This window comes from Leptonotus elevatus, chromosome 18 (assembly GCF_054856555.1).
Source record: "Leptonotus elevatus isolate MCC_2025b chromosome 18, RoL_Lele_1.0, whole genome shotgun sequence".
NCBI classification, from domain to species: domain Eukaryota; kingdom Metazoa; phylum Chordata; class Actinopteri; order Syngnathiformes; family Syngnathidae; genus Leptonotus; species Leptonotus elevatus.
This window is the reverse complement of record NC_141256.1, coordinates 17,569,230-17,586,208: the sequence shown is the minus strand read 5'-3', so window position 1 is coordinate 17,586,208 and position 16,979 is coordinate 17,569,230. Positions and strand designations below refer to the sequence as shown.

General features: G+C 49.0%; 1 protein-coding gene across 4 annotated transcripts in view; it reads left to right on the top strand.

The window, feature by feature from the left end:
- The window catches only part of nhsl1b (NHS-like 1b), a 55,674-nt gene that overhangs the window by 7,508 nt on the left and 31,187 nt on the right, over window positions 1-16,979 (top strand). Inside the window, exon 1 of one of the 4 annotated variants that reach the window (XM_086060663.1) lies at window positions 12,592-12,909. The exons of the other annotated variants lie outside the window; for them this stretch is intronic. Within the exon in view, the coding sequence (XP_085916789.1) occupies window positions 12,678-12,909 (232 nt within the window). The 5' untranslated portion in view covers window positions 12,592-12,677. Of the gene's footprint in view, window positions 1-12,591; window positions 12,910-16,979 lie in introns of those variants that run through there. 4 annotated transcript variants of the gene reach the window in all.

Genomic DNA, 16,979 nt, shown 5'->3' with positions numbered 1-16,979 from the left:
TTCTCGCCGCAGGTGGTCAAGGACAGACACCTGACCACTTTCAATGTGCAACAAACGCTAACAAAATAAGCACATTGTGTGTGCTCGCTAACGCTTTAAAAGGGAAAACCTCTCAAGGGTATCCATTTTGTTTTCCGCACCACATCATCCACCTGTTCCGCTCCTTGTGAGCACGTTGCGCAAAAAGTATATTGGAGGAAGGCAGGCCATGCAAAAGGGCCTTTTGTTTTGTCAAGATGTGAGTTGAAGGCAGCGGGATGATTTGGGAACGTAATCCCGGAGGTCGCGACCTCTGCTTCGGCGCAAGATTGAAGAGATGCAACTTGTGCCACTCCGTCGATCCCCGCAGCCGTTGTTCAGGCGCGAGAGAAGAATGTGCTCCGTGTTTTCCTCTGGAGAGCCAAATAGTTTGGCCGGCCGCAGATCTCGTTTGGAATCTGCTGGAAGCAGACCAGCTCCGTTTGCCAGGACGAACAAAAGAGGTCTGAGAACATCTTCACAACTTGCGGCTTTGCGGCCGCTTCAACTCACGCCGCGCCATTTTTTCCTCTTTGTCCTTTCTTTCTTGTCCTCCTTTGGACTCATCCATCTTCCTGCCGCTTCATATGCTCGACCGACCGTTCCCCTCTTTCCTCGTCCGTCCGTCCTCGCCGCTTTCATCTTGACGCTCGCCACAACAAAGGTCGCGCTCGCACCTGCGGGGCCTTCATCCTTTTCGTCCCTCTTTTTGCCCGCTTTTGTCATCACAACAAATAAGAAAACGATTTGTGCCGAATCAAACGTTCAAATCAATTCTTGTGTCATTCGTTCCACTTTTTACATGCCTTCTATTCTTGTGTGACGCAACTTTGTGCAAATAATCAACGCTCTCTTCCAAGTGATGATCATCGCCTGTTCATAAATCATAAACATGCCACAAAACACGATCCCCAAACACTTGCCGAACGCGCCATTCATCAAACCTCTTCAAACGGGAAGCACGCAGTTGCGCAATGCGCACTATTTGCATGATCCGCAAATGACTGTCGTGTCGAACCGTCACCATTTGACAGCGTAGCAATTTAAAGCATGGATGGCGGTGACGCTGTCGGAGCCTCCTGCGCGTGTTTGGAACGTCGCCTGCTGGCTCCCAGAGGGCGAGCGTTTATTGCTTCGGGTGCCCGTCGATTGCGTTCGTGACCTTCCACTTCGCTGCTGCTCCGGACTTGCCTGATTTTCATGCCCTGTTTGACGATGTTTGTCGATGTTTGTCTATCCTCTCCTGCTCACTGCCAATCGCAAACATGGCTACTGTTCGACTTGTTCTTGGACGTGGGAGAGTCGAACCTTCTCCTGAACAACTTTGGTGGCACAAGCAGCCCGCTTGATGTTTTGTCTTTCGTACTCTCAACTTGAGATGCGGACGTGAAGCAAGGGGAGCGCGTAACCCCGCGTCACTCGGGGTTTGAAAGATTGGCAGTCGGTGGTCACGCTCGGGGGGGCGGCGCGTGCGCACGCGTGGAGCGGAGCGTCAGGCTGGCAAGCAGATGTCAGTGAAATGCACGCTCAAGCAGGTGCGAGCGACATGTCAAGCTTATTGTTCTCCTCCATCTGCGCATCCCGAGCCTGCACCAACACACGCATGCACTTTCCCGTGGAAAAACAAACTGCGTGCTTGCCGCCATGTTGGTCACGCGTGGCGCATCAGATGTCAACGCAAGCGGCCGTCCGCGTTCTCCGTGCCGAGTCGACTTCTCGTCTCGCAGCAAATTTTGTTCCTTAGAAAACAGCCGATGCTTTTGTGAAATATATTTTTCTCTCGTCAGCACATCGTGTCTTATGCATCGTGTTTGTTTGTTGTCTGTGTTGGCGTCCGGTGCATCCACGGGGAATCGTTCATGTGTCACGACATGCTGAAATAAGCAGCGTGGAATTCAAGTTGTTGTCATGGAGTAGTAACGCTTTTGTTTGTGTGCGCTTATGTTTGCCCTGTGGTTTGCCTGCAGGCTTAGTTTATGTGCAAAACATCTACTCGGTGCTTTCTATTGACAGTTTGTCCGTTTTTTTTTAGGAAGGTCTTGTTGGTGCACACGGGCGGGGCCCTTTTCGTGAAGGTGTGCTCAAGGTGGAACATGTTGACTTGCACGGGTTCGCTTGCAGGACAGAACAGGCCGGGATGTCATGCCAGGAAAAATGATGTGGGCCACAAAATCGTCAAGATTTGTTGTGGCACCGCAGGCCAGTTGTGTGTAATGGAGGTCATGCCAACAAGGTCGCGGCAGGACATTTAAGACGGCAGCCGTGAGAGAGACAAAATGGCACGCCTTCGGGTTTGTACTCAAGGAAAGAAATTGAAGATTAGTTCTGACATGTCGGCAGCACAGTGGAGTCCAACCGTAATATTTTGCAAATCAATAAGCCTCAGACGTCAAAGCGCTTCAGCTTTATTGATTGTATGTAGCCCAAAAGAGTCTTAAGGGGATTGACCACATTGACCACCGGCTGCAAATTCACACGTGAGTTGAAAGATGAAGTCAAGTGAGTACGTCGGCTCGCCAAATGAGCACCAACAATCGCGTCCAAGGAGATTTGAGCTGTTAACTTCTTTCTGTCTGTAGTTTCGCCTGCACGGCTAATAAAGGCTTGGCGACGGTGACATCATTTGTAAATGTGGGCGGAGCAACATGCACTGTGACGATTCGCTGTTCAATGTGTCGCATTTGCTCGTGCGCTCGATCCCCTGACATTAATCCACAGGGTATTGTTTTCATCGTCCCGCTGTTTTGTGGCGAGCGTGCGTGCGTGTGGGAGGGAGGCCGTCCCGTGAGCACATGGCCAGATTTTCCCAGTCACTGAGGAGGATTAGGAAAAATATCATTTCATACATCTGGGAATGCCTAAGCTCCTTAAGCGCTCACTTTTGAGGCCGAACGCCTCTAAAGGCAGCAGACACTCCTGTATTGTGTGTGTGTGTGTGTGTGTGTGTGTGTGTGTGTGTGTGTGTGTGTGTGTGTGTGTGTGTGTGTGTGTGTGTGTGTGTGTGTGTGTGTGTGTGTGTGTGTGTGTGTGTGTGTGTGTGTGTGTGTGTGTGTGTGTGTGTGTGTGTGTTAGCTGTGACTTTGCCATGGCAAGGGAGCAGCTGATTGTGCTGAGCAGTGAAAACAGGTCGGGCGACATTTCATGTCTGAAGTTTGCTCAACTGAGAGTGACTGCAAAACTTTTCCCACGCGCTTCAACTTCCGCTTCAATATGTCAGCGCACACTTCTTCACGTTGTCGTCGCTCTCTTGCTCAAACGTTGCCAAATAAGCGGTCAAGCGTGCTTGCTTCAAGCTGTTTGTCACTCCGAGTTGAAGTGGACTGTGAAATTGACACATGCGAAAACAAAATAGAATCAAGCGCAAGCGAAACATTGGATTCCGTGTAATGAGCTAAATGCTGAAAAGTTGAGCTCGCCTCGTGAACCAGATGCTACAAGTCCTGAAGTGCTGCTGATTGGCTTGCCTTGGGTTTGTGCGAGGATTGTGAGGATGCCGCACACATAATCCAATGACGCCTTTTTGAGTGGCTGCTCTCCGAGTAAGTAAAGTTTCATGCGAGCTACAGTAAATGCATCCCGGCACGGCGATGCCAGCGTATCGGGTGACTGCTGTTGAGCGTGTTTCGCTCGCTGCATACGATGATGCTTGTGAAGGATCCGATATCTCCCTCCGAGCTACAAAACTTTTTCCCGGCTCTTTCGTGTCTTGTCTTCCCACACTAGTGAGTGTGTGTGTGTGTGTGTGTGTGTGTGTGTGTGTGTGTGTGTGTGGTGTGTGTGTGTGTGTGTGTGTGTGTGTGTGTGTGTGTGTTTGTGTGTGTGTGTGTGTGTGTGTGTGTGTGTGTGTGTGTGTGTGTGTGTGTGTGTGTGTGTGTGTGTGTGTGTGTGTGTGTGTGTGTGTGTGTGTGTGTGTGTGTGTGAGTTGATCTCACAGTGTATTTAGCGCGGCACAGCCTGATATCTTCATATTATGCAAAGTAATATCTGCGGTCAAAGGATTTGCCATGAACCCTAATCCCCCCCCCCAAAAAAAGGTTTTACAATTTGAAAATTGAACACAAGCCTGAAATTGAAATGTTGCCTGAAACAGAAGAGAGAGAGAGACTTAACTGGTGGCCCTGCAGCCAAATGTCAAGGGACTTGAACTGTCAATCTCCTCCGCCATTAGGCTATGCGGTCGCCGTCGTGACATGAAAGCAGCAGCATCTCCCATCTAAAATGGCCGCCTGTAATTTGGTGGCCTTGAAAGGCAGCCGCCTCCTTGTGGCTTCTTGGGCCGGGGGCCGAAAGAAGCCCCGCCGGCAGCCACCTTCTACGCGCGCGCACACGCCCAAGCCAGCGGGTCTGTGATGTGGTTCGGGGCGGGGAGGCGGTTCCACAAGCCGTCAAGTGACACCGGAAGATCTTTGAGGAACACGTTGGTCTTGCGCTCGGCGTTTCAACCGCAAGCATTTTTGTGTTTTTGAATTTTTGGGAACGTGAAGAAATGGAAGGTTGCGCCCCAATATTTGTTGCAAGCGCGCATCAAGTGGCCCCAGAGTCGCATGCTTGAACATTTTGGAACGACGAACGTGGCCCTTTGCTGCGTATCCTTTACGAGCTCCCTGGAAAGAGGAAATCACAGCAGAGGAGAACGTTGTTAGCACCCTTTGCTAAATTTGACCGATAACAAAATCACCATATCAATCAAAGCGTTCCCTGAATGTGCACACTCATGGCAGACAACAAGGCGCTCTAAAGTGGCCACACGAGTGGACTATCCCAAGGGAAGAAGATGCATTTTTCAGGGTGGAGGCCAAGCTCGTGCGCTTAATGCACATTGCAATTGGATATCTCGGGGGGGGGGGGGGGGGGGGGGCAACTCATGCCTCACTAAAACCCCTTCGAAGTCACGGCCAAGAAAATCCGTCAAGTCCGATTTGTTGACACTTCAACGTTGACGGCATCTCCACAAGTGAGCGCTGCATCGTTTTCAGCAATTACCTCCAAACAAATCTCTGAATGGACATGACGGGTCTCGTTCATAGTTTTGGGACTTGGAAGAATGTCCAGTTCTTGAACCTTGCATTGTCGTTTCAGCAGCTTCCAAAGTAAAAAGTCAATTCCCACAAGCTTTCTTCTTCTTCCTCACTTGCTTGCCTGCATTTCATCTCATTCATTTCTTCTCCCCAAACAAGGCGGCCATTGTACAAGCAGTTAGTCCAAACGCAGACGACTGTGGTCCGAATCAGCTCGGCCCGCCTTTCATATTTCACACCGTTGGATGCGTTTAAGATCTTCGGCAAACATGAACATTCTTTCCAGGCTTCTGTCGTTACACGTGTTTTGAGACGTTTCCTTGCGAGCTTGTGATGCTTCCATGATCTTGAAAACATTTGCGTCCCAAAAGTCGTCCTGCGACTGGCGTGTTGCGCAATAGGCAGATGGCCGAGGGGATCGTGGGGAAAAAGGGAAAAGAAAGCCTCGAGGGACTAATCGCCATCAGGGAAGGAAGCGACACGGCTTACGAGAAAGGCCGGTTGCGTTCCAAAAGCGTTGACGGCGCGGCTGTGATGCAATCCATCATCTCCGCCATTTTTTCTTCAAAGTCTAACTCTCTAAGCAGAATCAACAAAACGCTTCCTTTCACTGACTGTGAACAGACACCAAGTGCACGTTTGTTAGAGTTGCTGGGGCGACCCCCCCCCCCCCCCCCCCTGGGGCGACCCCCCCCCCCCCCCCAGCAGTCAGCAGCGTTGCAGATGCACACAATTCAAAACAAAAGGCAAGAAATAAGCTGACCAAAGGGAACATTCCAATTATGAAAACAACTTGCTGCATGTTGGGTGGCGGTGTGCGCCATGCGCGCGAGGACGCCGAGGGGGCGGGGCTGCTTTCTTTGGAGTCATCATCTCCCCCAGACTTTGTAGTATTAGATGTTGAAGGAGATTTTCATCCCTTTGATATCGGTTGTACGTGCATGCCAGCGGTTGCCATTTTTCTGGAATGCTGAGCTCAAGTCAGCTGATATGCGACACGGAGGAAACGAAGCGCACGAAGACTGAACGGAAAGAGGAAATCCGAGCCCGTGTTGTGTTTGACGTTCCAAAGGCAGAGCAGAAAAATGTTGAAAAATGAAAAGTTTCTCCTCCTCGACTTTCGCCCAACCTCCCCAAGGAGCACCTCCGCGTCCCCCTTGTTGAGCCGTCCTCGCGCTCATCTCGGAGCGTGTCCGTCTTTTGGTGGTGTCCCGGCTTCCTGCGGGTGACGGCGCCTTCGCGTACATCCTGCCCCGTTTCCCGTCCTGTCATCGTCCTGTGCCCGTCCTGTCACCTCCCTCTAAACATTTCCTGGGGCCTTTTTCCAGCCGCGCCATTGTTGCTTCCTGCTGGATCTGCTTGGATGATGAATTGGCCTGGTTCCTTTCCGATCCAGGTGAAGACAAAAACTGCATGGAGGCTTTCGCGCTGACAAACAAAAAAGACACCTCTAAAATTGCTTGCTCACCTTTTGTCCGACCATTCAACTTACTTGCTAGTTGTGCAAGTATGTAGCTAGCGATCGGATTAGTAATGTAAAGTAGTTTGCTATCATGGAGGCCGCCAACTGGGCTTCCTCAAAACCTGTCCCGCTCCCTCCGTGCAGAATCCTTCCAGCGACAGCCTCGCGTCACTCATCGCCAACTTGGCCCGTCTCCCAACAGTCAGAGGGAAAAGATGAGAAGTGGCAGTAAAACAGGCCAAAATCCAGATGCCATTGGGTATTTGCATACGAGGACTGCTTTAGGGTTAGGCTTTAAAAGCTACGGACTTCTTTTTAGGTCTCAGACCACCAGAAGACCAGCACGTTGCCGGCACAGGTCTCAGGATGGAACATCTGCTACAACTAAATCAATAAGATGGGAAGGTGCGAAGCCAAATCCTATTTCATGACTGACAAATCTCCGCAGACCTCGCAGGTCAAATGGCCGCGCTCAGTTCTCCTTTGGTCCACATTCCATCCAAGCCGTACCATCCGTTGCGTTTTGCTCTCTACCGCACGCACGCACGCACGTGCGCGCACTGGGAGTGTCCCAATGAGGCCTCGTCATCCGCGCGCTGTTTTCTCACTGGAGTCGTCCGACCTGCTCTCACGCTCGCGCGGAAGCGTATCGCTTCACTCGGTGCTCACGCTGCTCGCCTTGCCCCGTGTCGTTCGGCCCCCGACCACAAACCGACTTGTTTATTACCTCTGCCAAGGAGCGCAGGTTTGCATTGCTCTGTGTTTGTGCAAAAAGTGATTTTAACTCATCTTAAGTGGTAAAGACACGAAGCCTGAGCTTTTTCATTCCAAGTTGTGGGGACGAGCACCATTTGAGGAAATGGCAGGAAATGAATCTTTATGAACAGTACAGGAAATGTTTGGAAAATATGTTGACCGCTATTGGCTTGTGAGGTTCCATTGTTACGTTAGCATCCTGCATGCCTCTGATCACGTCACTCGTTAGTCACCGGTTGACTGGCGCTGACGGGGGTTCTTCTTCAATCCAGTTGAAGCCATAAAGTACAACAACACATCAAGCCTTATTACACACGATCTCCAACCTGCTATACATTCTGTTCTCTTTCATTTGTTCTACGACCATTCATTCGTATAACTTAAAAACCACCAAACATTTTTTGTAGCATGTTTTTCAGAAGGAAAGTAGCACTACAACGGTGACCCGACTTGACGAGTTTTTCGAGATACCAGCCGCCATTTGGACCGGACCATTTTTTGGCTTTTACTTGTGATGCTAGTGTCTTGATTGACTTCATTTCATAATAAGCAGCAAACAATTCTTTCTTTCGTGCCACACACAAACTCTCTTTTGTCTTTTAAGCTGCTGTGGCTTGCTTTTAAAGTGCTCGAGTTGAGTTAAGAATGACATACTTGCTTAATGCTAGCATATGATGGAAAATCCCATTGGCATACATGCTAACACTTAGCATCAATAGTTGTGGTTTGGCAAGCCTTGAAGCAACGACTATTTGGACACAAACAGTGGAAGAACGCATGTAGACAAATAATATAGCAATACTGACAGCCATAGATTCTTGATCCTCTATGAAAAATGACAAACGTCACAGCAACTGTCCAATATGATGGAGTGCTGCTCGGCTTTTCAAACTAAAACCAACACTGATGGTGGTGCAAAGGTTGCGATAAACCAAAAGAATAACAAACCAGCTCACCTGCAAGTGTGTGTGTATTGCACTTTTGTGTGTTAGCATCTGTGGAGGCCCCCAAAGCGGGCCCCTATTGTCACGCTAACGCCGGAGCTTTTGTCTGCCTCATCAGCATGAATCTTGCTTTCCAATTTGCTTGCCGGGTGTCACCCAAGCAGCTTCTGCGATGGTGGCAGAGGATCTCGCTTCTTGCGATGTGTTTGTTCCAAGACTCGGTTAGCAAACGACTTCAGCAACAAGTGCTCTCAAGTTGTTAGTGTAAAATGACTACGAATGGCAAAATATCATATTGAGACTTTATCCAATGATGAGTAGAATCGATTCCCAGTCGGTCAGTACCAGACCCGATTCAGCCCTGCCACCGACTTCTTTCAGTTTGATGGCAGTGTCGAGGTTCCACCAACAGAGGGTGCTATCAAACTGTTGATGATGTGTTGGTGACACATCTGCTGCAAATGCGCAAAGATAAGAACAAGGTTAAGCTTCAGGCCCAACATTTACAGCTGACATTTTTTTGCTGTCTCTTATGTTATGCATTGTTTTCTTTGTTGTTGGTGACTTTGTGAGGCGGCGGCAACCTTTTCATGCCTTTTCCATTCATTCCGTTTCATTGTGAAAACACATTTGCAAAAACCAGCGCATGCACGCAAAAACACATCTGGCCTCAGGTCTGCTGGACCGCCGCCTTTGCTCAGGCAAGACCCGTCAGGAATGTGCAGACGACCGCACCCCTTCTCCCTTTCAACCGCTGGATGGGAGGTTTGTGTGTGCGTGAATTCCCCGCTCGCATTACCACCCGTTTGTCTCGAAAGCGATCACGCTGCTCCTTTCTCACACGCTTGTTGTTGTTCTCCGGAGTTGCTGTTTTGCTTCATTGCCATCGGCACTCAACAGGCAGCGGAAACAAACGCACACGCCTTGCACATGTGTGTCCGCTTTGTCTTGTGATGCGTTTGGGAAGCGGACGGAAGGACACTTGACACCCTTTTGTTTGAAAAAACAAAACAAAGCATCCTGACCTCAACTCGCTTGGGGTCAACGGGCAAAGCGGGCAATACCTGCTACGCATGCACACGCACACACTTTTTTCTCCGCCTATAACTTGACCCTTTGTGTGTGCGTGTGTGTGTGTGTGTGTGCGTGTGTGTGTGTGTGTGTGTGTGTGTGTGTGTGTGTCTTCCTCCTGAGTTTTGTTTAGGGACAGTAGTCTTTTTTTTTTTTTCTTTTCTTTTTTTTTTCCACGCATAAACACAATCCTCATGCTAATCTCCTGGGCTGGCCGTCCAAAGTGGACAATCAGGACATTTTCTGCCCCATTAGCTTCTTCTGCACAAGTGTTTTTTTTCTCTCTCTTTCTGTGCAATCTAGTGAGATGGCGCCCCCTTGTGGAGTTAGTAGTCAGATGAGACAGAAGGCCAGGCTTATTTATAGGAAATTGTGATTGCAGGCAACGCTGATCAGTTGCACGAGTTCACAATGACTTTTCTTGTGGCACAGCATATTTAGATTGAAAATATGAGTGACAAAATCAACAAATCTTTTTGTCCTTTGCTTATTTGTGACTGGACAAGTTTAATATGTCACAAAGGTGCAAATTTGGCAAAATGCAAAGAAATTGCTTGGTCTCCCTCTCAACCACAACAATTTTGCGCCCACCTATACATCGCACAATAATAGATTTGAAAAAGAAAAAGAAATTCCTTTCCTCAGCTGTGAGTAAAAAGTACAAGCGGACGCTTGTGTTGTATTTGAAGAGCTGGATGTCATCCTGCAACTTATTGCTCAGCTCACCTTTGCTGAAGCCTGCACACGTTAAGTGCCACCAAATCTACTTAGCGTTTCTATTGACGTGCTATTTATCGGGGCTCAGATGGCCGAGCCAATTTGTCAAATGTGGATGAAGAAAAAAATGAGAGCAAATAAATGACGCAAGTGCGATTTGATCTCACGTCTTCTTAAGGGATTGCAAGTCACCGTCTGCAGTCCAAAATGCGTGAATGTGCACGTCGCACATTCAGTGACCTTTAGTGACCCTGGGCTGGCTCGATCCATGAGCGTCTGTGCCTTTTAGGAAGGAAGAAGAAACAAAGAGAAAAGAGAGCTGATGCAGCCCAGATCAACATGAATACAATCTTGTGAGCATTTGTTTTCATCCGTTCTGTAAATTCTTTATTCCAAATGTTGTAGTGTGAAAACAATGCACAGAGCTCCCTTTGTTTCCTGACTTGTCCTTGACTGTCTGAAGCCGACAAAAAGAGGGAGAGAAACTGATGTCTTGCCATCTGTCTTGTGTGCTTTACGGTCACGTATTTAGCCTGCGTTGCGTGCGTCCGCTCCGCTCGCAGGCTATCGGTGTCACTGATCGAGTTTCTTGCGGCGGGAAGCCGAGCGTGTCTTTTGTTTGACCGGCTCGTCACGCGGCCGTAAACACCCAAACGTGTTTCATTTCTGGCCTCGTCTCGTCGGATTTTGACAAGTTGGTCACAAACTCTTGAGGCGTCTTCTGGACCAACCTCAACAAATGAACAAAAGGTCAAATAAGGCCGTTAGCCGTCAAACACCGCAAAGAGTAACAGATTGCCGTTTATCGATCCAGGAAATGAAAGCAAAGTGCTCAAAAGTGGACGTGCTGACCTTTGACATTCTAATGCCCCTTGGGGTTAAACAGCTTCTCTTACTCAAATGGAGAAATCAATGGACAAAAGCAGGTTTCGGTTTCTGTTCTTGTTGTCGATGTGACATGAAGGTCGTCATTGTCCTCAAACGGATTCCTCAACAACTTGACAATTCCAATGTAAGATGCTGGATTTTCCCACTTTAATGGAACCTAGCACAGGAACGTTGTCGTGTGTCTTACGAGCTCATCTTGGGACCCGTAAAGTAGGATATTCAATCCTCTGTGTTAACAGGACCATTTCCTCTGGAAAGGGACAAATTGGGGCTGAAATGAAAGTCAGGGTTGAAGTGGGTTTGGACTCCCTTGACATCAAAACCTCCACACAAGACTCGGATGAACTTTCAGAAGTGTAACAAAGATAAATATTGTAACTGAAGAATAACAAGCATATAGTAGCTTTTTGTTGTCATGTGTGTGTATTTCTTCATCTTTCCATAAAGACAAACACACACGTTTGCTGCTTTTTGTCACGCACCGCCCGAGTGCAACCGCAAAGCTGAGACTTGGGTGGGAAGCCGAGTAAAAAAGAAAAGAAAAGAAAAGTTGTCGTCGTCCCAGAGGGCGCCTGTTCTCAGACTCCGTTTTCCCGCCCACAGTTTTCTGACTTTGTCACTAATGACACACGAATCCCCCTCAAGTTCTTATGACGACGGTCGACTTTGTGGTGATTATGTTCCATGTTTGTTTTCTGTCAGCTCAGGCAGAATGTCAGCAACATGCGCCTTCATGAACGTGTCCTGAAATAGAGACGACTTAAAGCAGTCGCTTAGAAAATTCTTGCAGACCAACAATATGCTCGCAAACAATCGACTTATCAAGTCATGGCAATATCATATTTGTAGGACGCTTTGTCTGTCAGCTTAAGACTCGGAGGGAGGATGTGTCGGGAGGTGCAGCAGGGGAGGTTTGAAAAAGCCAAGAGGGGGCGGAGTGGTTGCCATGTCGGCACATGGACGGAGGGGCGGTGCGAGGATCTTCGGAAAGAGCGTGAGGGAGGAGACAAAGGGGGCGGAGCGACTCGGGTTTCAGCACCGCTGCTCGCAGGCTTGGGTGGAATCCTAACCTTAACCTCACAAGACACTCAACCAAGTCTACAGTTCGGGCTGATCCTTCCTGCCCTGTGCAGTTCTTACTTCGTCATGTAAACTTCGTTTTTTCAACCAAGCCACCACCAGCTCAACTGCCTCGTCTTTGTCCGCTTTTGATAGTTGATCGTTTTCTCACGTGTTGCTTCTGTAGACCTTCAGGCTGGTAATGGACTGGAGGCTGCCACATCTTGGTCTCCTGGTGTGTCGCAGTGGCGAGACTGTACGTGTCAGCTGGTGCGCGCTCACTTCAAGTTCGCCACACTTGAGGGCGCACGTGGTGCCGAATAACAACGGGCGACTTGTTTGAATTTGTAATCGTCAGGAAAGGGAATCTTCTTCTCCGCGAGCATTTCTGTCCTCCTGCACGCGCGAGTGTGCGTCTATCCCGAAAATCCACTCGTTGGATTTGTGAATCCCATCCAAGCTCTTTAAGCTTGAAGGAAGAAAAAACAGCAGGAGGATTTAGTCAGTTGTGATGTAGAAGCCCGGATGAATGTTGAAGTGGCTGCGACTTGGAACTATTTTCATCCTCAACATGGGGTCCAAACACTGGACTTGTGAAGTCCGTGTTCAAATGTGGGTGAAGATCTCAGAAACGTGAGGAATCTCTCCTTGTCTCTGCACCTGATAACCTACGTTGGAGGATTGTAACTTCCTGTTACGACCTCAAGGCGGAGAAGTCTCTCGATCCGTCATGAGCTTGCGAGGATGAGGGGGGATCGGCGGACATTGGACAAACCGGCCAGGCCGTCGCGTGCTCTCAGCTGGCTCAGCGTGTCCACCCTCTCGCGCCAGAGCAGGCACATCTTCCGCAGCCAGAACGAGCTGCACCTGGTCCACAACCGACGCCCGTCCCAGGAGCCGCTTTCGCACCACGGCCGTCACGCCAGCGCCGCGGACGCCGCCGATGACTGGGTGTACCAGCCTCAGCACAAGACAGGTTGTTGTTTGGATTTGTTCGTCGCTCGGAAGATCTGCGAAACCACGAGGCGCTTGCTTTGCTTTTCACGACACAAGTGCACGTTGTTCTTGCTCTTCAACAGGAAGACGGTGAAGCGGGCCACCGTCTTTTTATGGCCTCTTGTTCTCCACTTCCTTGTTGCTATACAAAGCATGTTTTCTTTTTAACGGGGACGTTTAAGGGGTCAAAGGCGACAGGTAAACAATGATGCTTTGTACTGGGAGAAGCGCTGTAGGTGATGTCATGGTGGGACCGTCTTACAGACTCTGTGGGTGTTAAGTTCTTTCCAGATGTTCAAATACGAGTCATCTACCCAAGAAGAGAAACTGACACCACAAGCTCATTGACTTTGACCTTGTTTTGTCGTCTTTGGCAGCGTTCTTGTTTGCTCACATCAGCCTCAAGCAAACGGGCTGGCACAAATAGTCGTCCATATTGAAATCAATTCAAATTCTCTGACACCAGCGAGGCGGTGTGGCGCCTGCTTGCGAGGGTTCTGACACATTCCGCGGCCTTGTGCGAGTTTGCCGGAGTTGCGTGTCGCCGCTCTCGTTAAAAAACCATTACGGAGGTTGCGCCGGTGCGCGCAATGGAGTCGAGTCGCATTCCATTTTCTCCACATCCACTTGAATCTTGTCAGCGGTTCTGGGCCAAATGTGTTCAATAGCCTGAACCCGATGTCGATAACAAGTTACACGTCTGCAGTAATTTCTGTTAAAATGCTGATAAGTTGGACGGAAGCCATTATGGGCGTAGACAGTTCTTGCTCTTCTTTCCTCTTCTTTGAGTTTGTGTTGTCTCTGGCCACGCAACACAAAGTATGCACATTTAGCGAAGGCCGCGCGGAGAAAACTTGTCTCATCGCGATGCTGAAGCTATTTTTACGATCCGGACGGCACGCCAGGAGTCGTGACAAGACGTTGAGAGCAGCGCCGTGCGTAAATTTAGTCCCAAAATGAGCGTCTGTGGCTCGCAAACCATCAATTTTCACACCGCGGCTCCAGGCTCGGCTGTTTGGATCCGTCTCCACGGCAATGATGCGCATGTGAGTGTAAGCCTTTTGCTCGCTGGCTCCAGAGGTTTTAAGCCGCCTAAGAGGAGGGGGGGGGGGGGGGGGTGACCAACCAGCTGTGACAAGAGCCAACTGGAGCCAAAGCAGCTGGTGAAGACGGGCCAAACTGGCCAAAGGTTTTTCAGCCAAGAGCGCGGTGACCTAGTGGTTAGCACATTAGCCTCACAGCTCTGAAGTTAAGGGTTTGAATCTCGGCTTTTTCTGTCAAGTGGCTTTACAGCTGCAAGAAAGCCTAAAGAGAGAGAGTGTGAAAAGAAATGCATGCACTTCTTTCATACTTTCTTTTTTTGGACGCTTCCTGTCGGCTCTGGATTTGGTTTGACTTTCAGCAGCAGTGCCAGCGAGCATCTCCGCTCATTCGTCACACATTACACCTTGGTGGGCTTTAAAACCTTTGCCGGCAGACGGGATCCTGATATGATGAGCGCTAATGCAACCCTCCGTGTCTACGGTTTTCTTCGAAGTACTTTGAACACTTTGGCCGCATGAAATCTCAAAGTTGCTGGAAAACAGTCAAGTTCTGCACGAACAAGCAGGACTTTTCGTGGAATTCCTTTTGTAATTTCTCTTGACAAGAACTTTGCCAGTCAAACTTTCGAAGTCGAGGCGGTGATTCGTACTTTGCGTGATTGCTTCCCGGCATTGTCTTGTATGTTGATGCGAGACGCCAGCTATCACGGGACGCTACTCGTTCCGATTTCTGGCCAGCCGAGCATACGATGTGTCAAAAGCTTGCAAGCTTTGGGATTTGAGACATGTCGTGTATTTGCTTCACGTTTCACGCATGCACAGATGTGCGTGGCATTATGTCGAGTATTGCAAGTATTTAGGGCGGCAGCATTTTGGCCTAAATATTAACCCCACCTTGGCAGCAGCGCGAAGCAGCATTGGCCCTCGTGCAAATGCTTTTAATGAGATGTTTATGAATTGAGGTTGTATACACGCAAGCTGATTGCAGGACACAACTTCTCATTATCAGATCATCTCCCCCCGTTATAGTGCACCCCTTTTTTTATGGAGTCGTACAGTATACTTACTGTTAAATGCCCATGCACGTGGGAAAGGGGCGCCGCCAGTGTTGATGTGCTTTTCAACTGTTTATTGACGGTAAAAACATCAGAGGATAAAACAAGCTTTTACTTGAAAAGAAGCATTTCAAGCGGAACCGTTACTTTTACGCTCGTAGTTTCTTACTTTTGTGATACCCTAAAACTAGAAAATAGGAAAAAGAAGACCAAGAAAAGGCCAAATAATCTTTTATTTTTAGACGCACAATTATGAAACGTGCTGTGAGCAAGCGACTGTCTCAAGTTGAGCATCTGCGACTTTTTCACATGGCTTTGCCGTTTACTGATCTTTTCTCACTTGTGTTCATTCTCGTACGTGGGGCGACTTATCCAAATCGTTCTTGAAGTCAACCAAGCAGGTTTTCCCGTAACTTGAAAAACTCGTAAGGTACCACAGCATTTGCTGCAATGCTGTGCGTCAGTCAATCCTGATGAGCAGCTGATGTTTTTCCCCAAGGGGAGGGGAGGAGGACGTGAGGCCTCATCAAAAAATGGCCGATGGGGAAGATGTTGGTTGTTCACGCAACTACTCGATCACACGCGTGTCTGTCACCTGTCTTGTCTTGTCTCCTATGTGGCCAGGACTGTCCTGCTCTGTCCGGGTAACTCACTTCCTTTCTCTTTACTTGATGTCTCTTTTGGCTGATCCCAGATCAGTCCTACAAAAGCCGGCTGCATGTTTCAGCTTTAAGCCTGCATGGAAGTGAAATCGCATTAAAAAAAAAACACACTCGCACACAAAATCTCTCACTGGTATCGCGAGTGTTATTTTGTCTGATCTTGCGTGCATCCTATTAGCTGGGCATTACCGGGTCTGCCAACCACGGCCCCCCCCGAATGGCCCAAGACTTGATGAAAAGGATTACATTTTGTGGCCGTGGTTTCAATTTGCCAGCTTCTGCTTGATGGGCCGTTGGGCCAACACGCTCCCCGTAGGCCGCGGGCGATTTGATCACTTTTGCAAGTAACAAAACGTTTGCTGCACTTGATGACGTGCGGCACACTCGCGACTTGCGCGATAAGATGCCGTCGGAGCGAGGGCACTGACTGGGTTTTATCTTTTCGCTTGGGATGTCCTGTACGTGGAAACGATAAGAATCCTAATTTGGAGGAGCGCTACAAGTTTGACTACAAGCAAGTATTGCTAAGTGGCGACATCTGGTCTTGGCAAACGTGTCGCAGCCTGCAAGCAATAACTGGGCCGGATTAGCGAGCTCACCACGCAAACACGTCGACTGCGCTCGAGCTGCCTTTGACAAAACGTTCTGGACTGTCTGAAAGCAAAACATCGACTTGTTTGCTGGCATGGAAGCCGCCTTGTCGTCTGTTGTCATGGCCAAGTATCCCAAAACTTGATGGATGACCTCAAAAACAGAATCAGTCCATGTGAAAGGCCATTAGGGAACCTTCATTGGAAATCAATAGCTTTTTGTTTGCTAATGCTAGTGAAGCATTTCAGATGTAGCGGATTGCCGCGAGATGGGGACCGGCTCGTCTTTCCATCAACGCTTTGGCAGCAGCGTGCGCAGACGAGCTTGAATTGGGGGATCACATTTGATCAGGGCTTGATGGCAACCGCCGATTGGCCGATTTTCTCTACAAGCGCATACACGAGCGTCACAACGCTGTCATTGTGCCATTTCGCCAACTAAAAACTTTGCCAAAGTCTTGATGTTGTCCTGCGTACATTTGGAAACAATGCTGGTGGTACCTTGACTTGCGAGCGGGCTTGGGCTGATATCAGATTCGCTAACGCTCTGATAGCCCGCAAAAATATCAAACTTTTGCGCGTTTGCAGTATTCAAATACTGTGAAACCGGCAGCGCCAGGTTTATACTGACGACTGATCAAAAGTGTTTGTTTGGGAGGGAGGAAGTCGGCAAGTCCTCCTTGAATGACATCATTGTTTT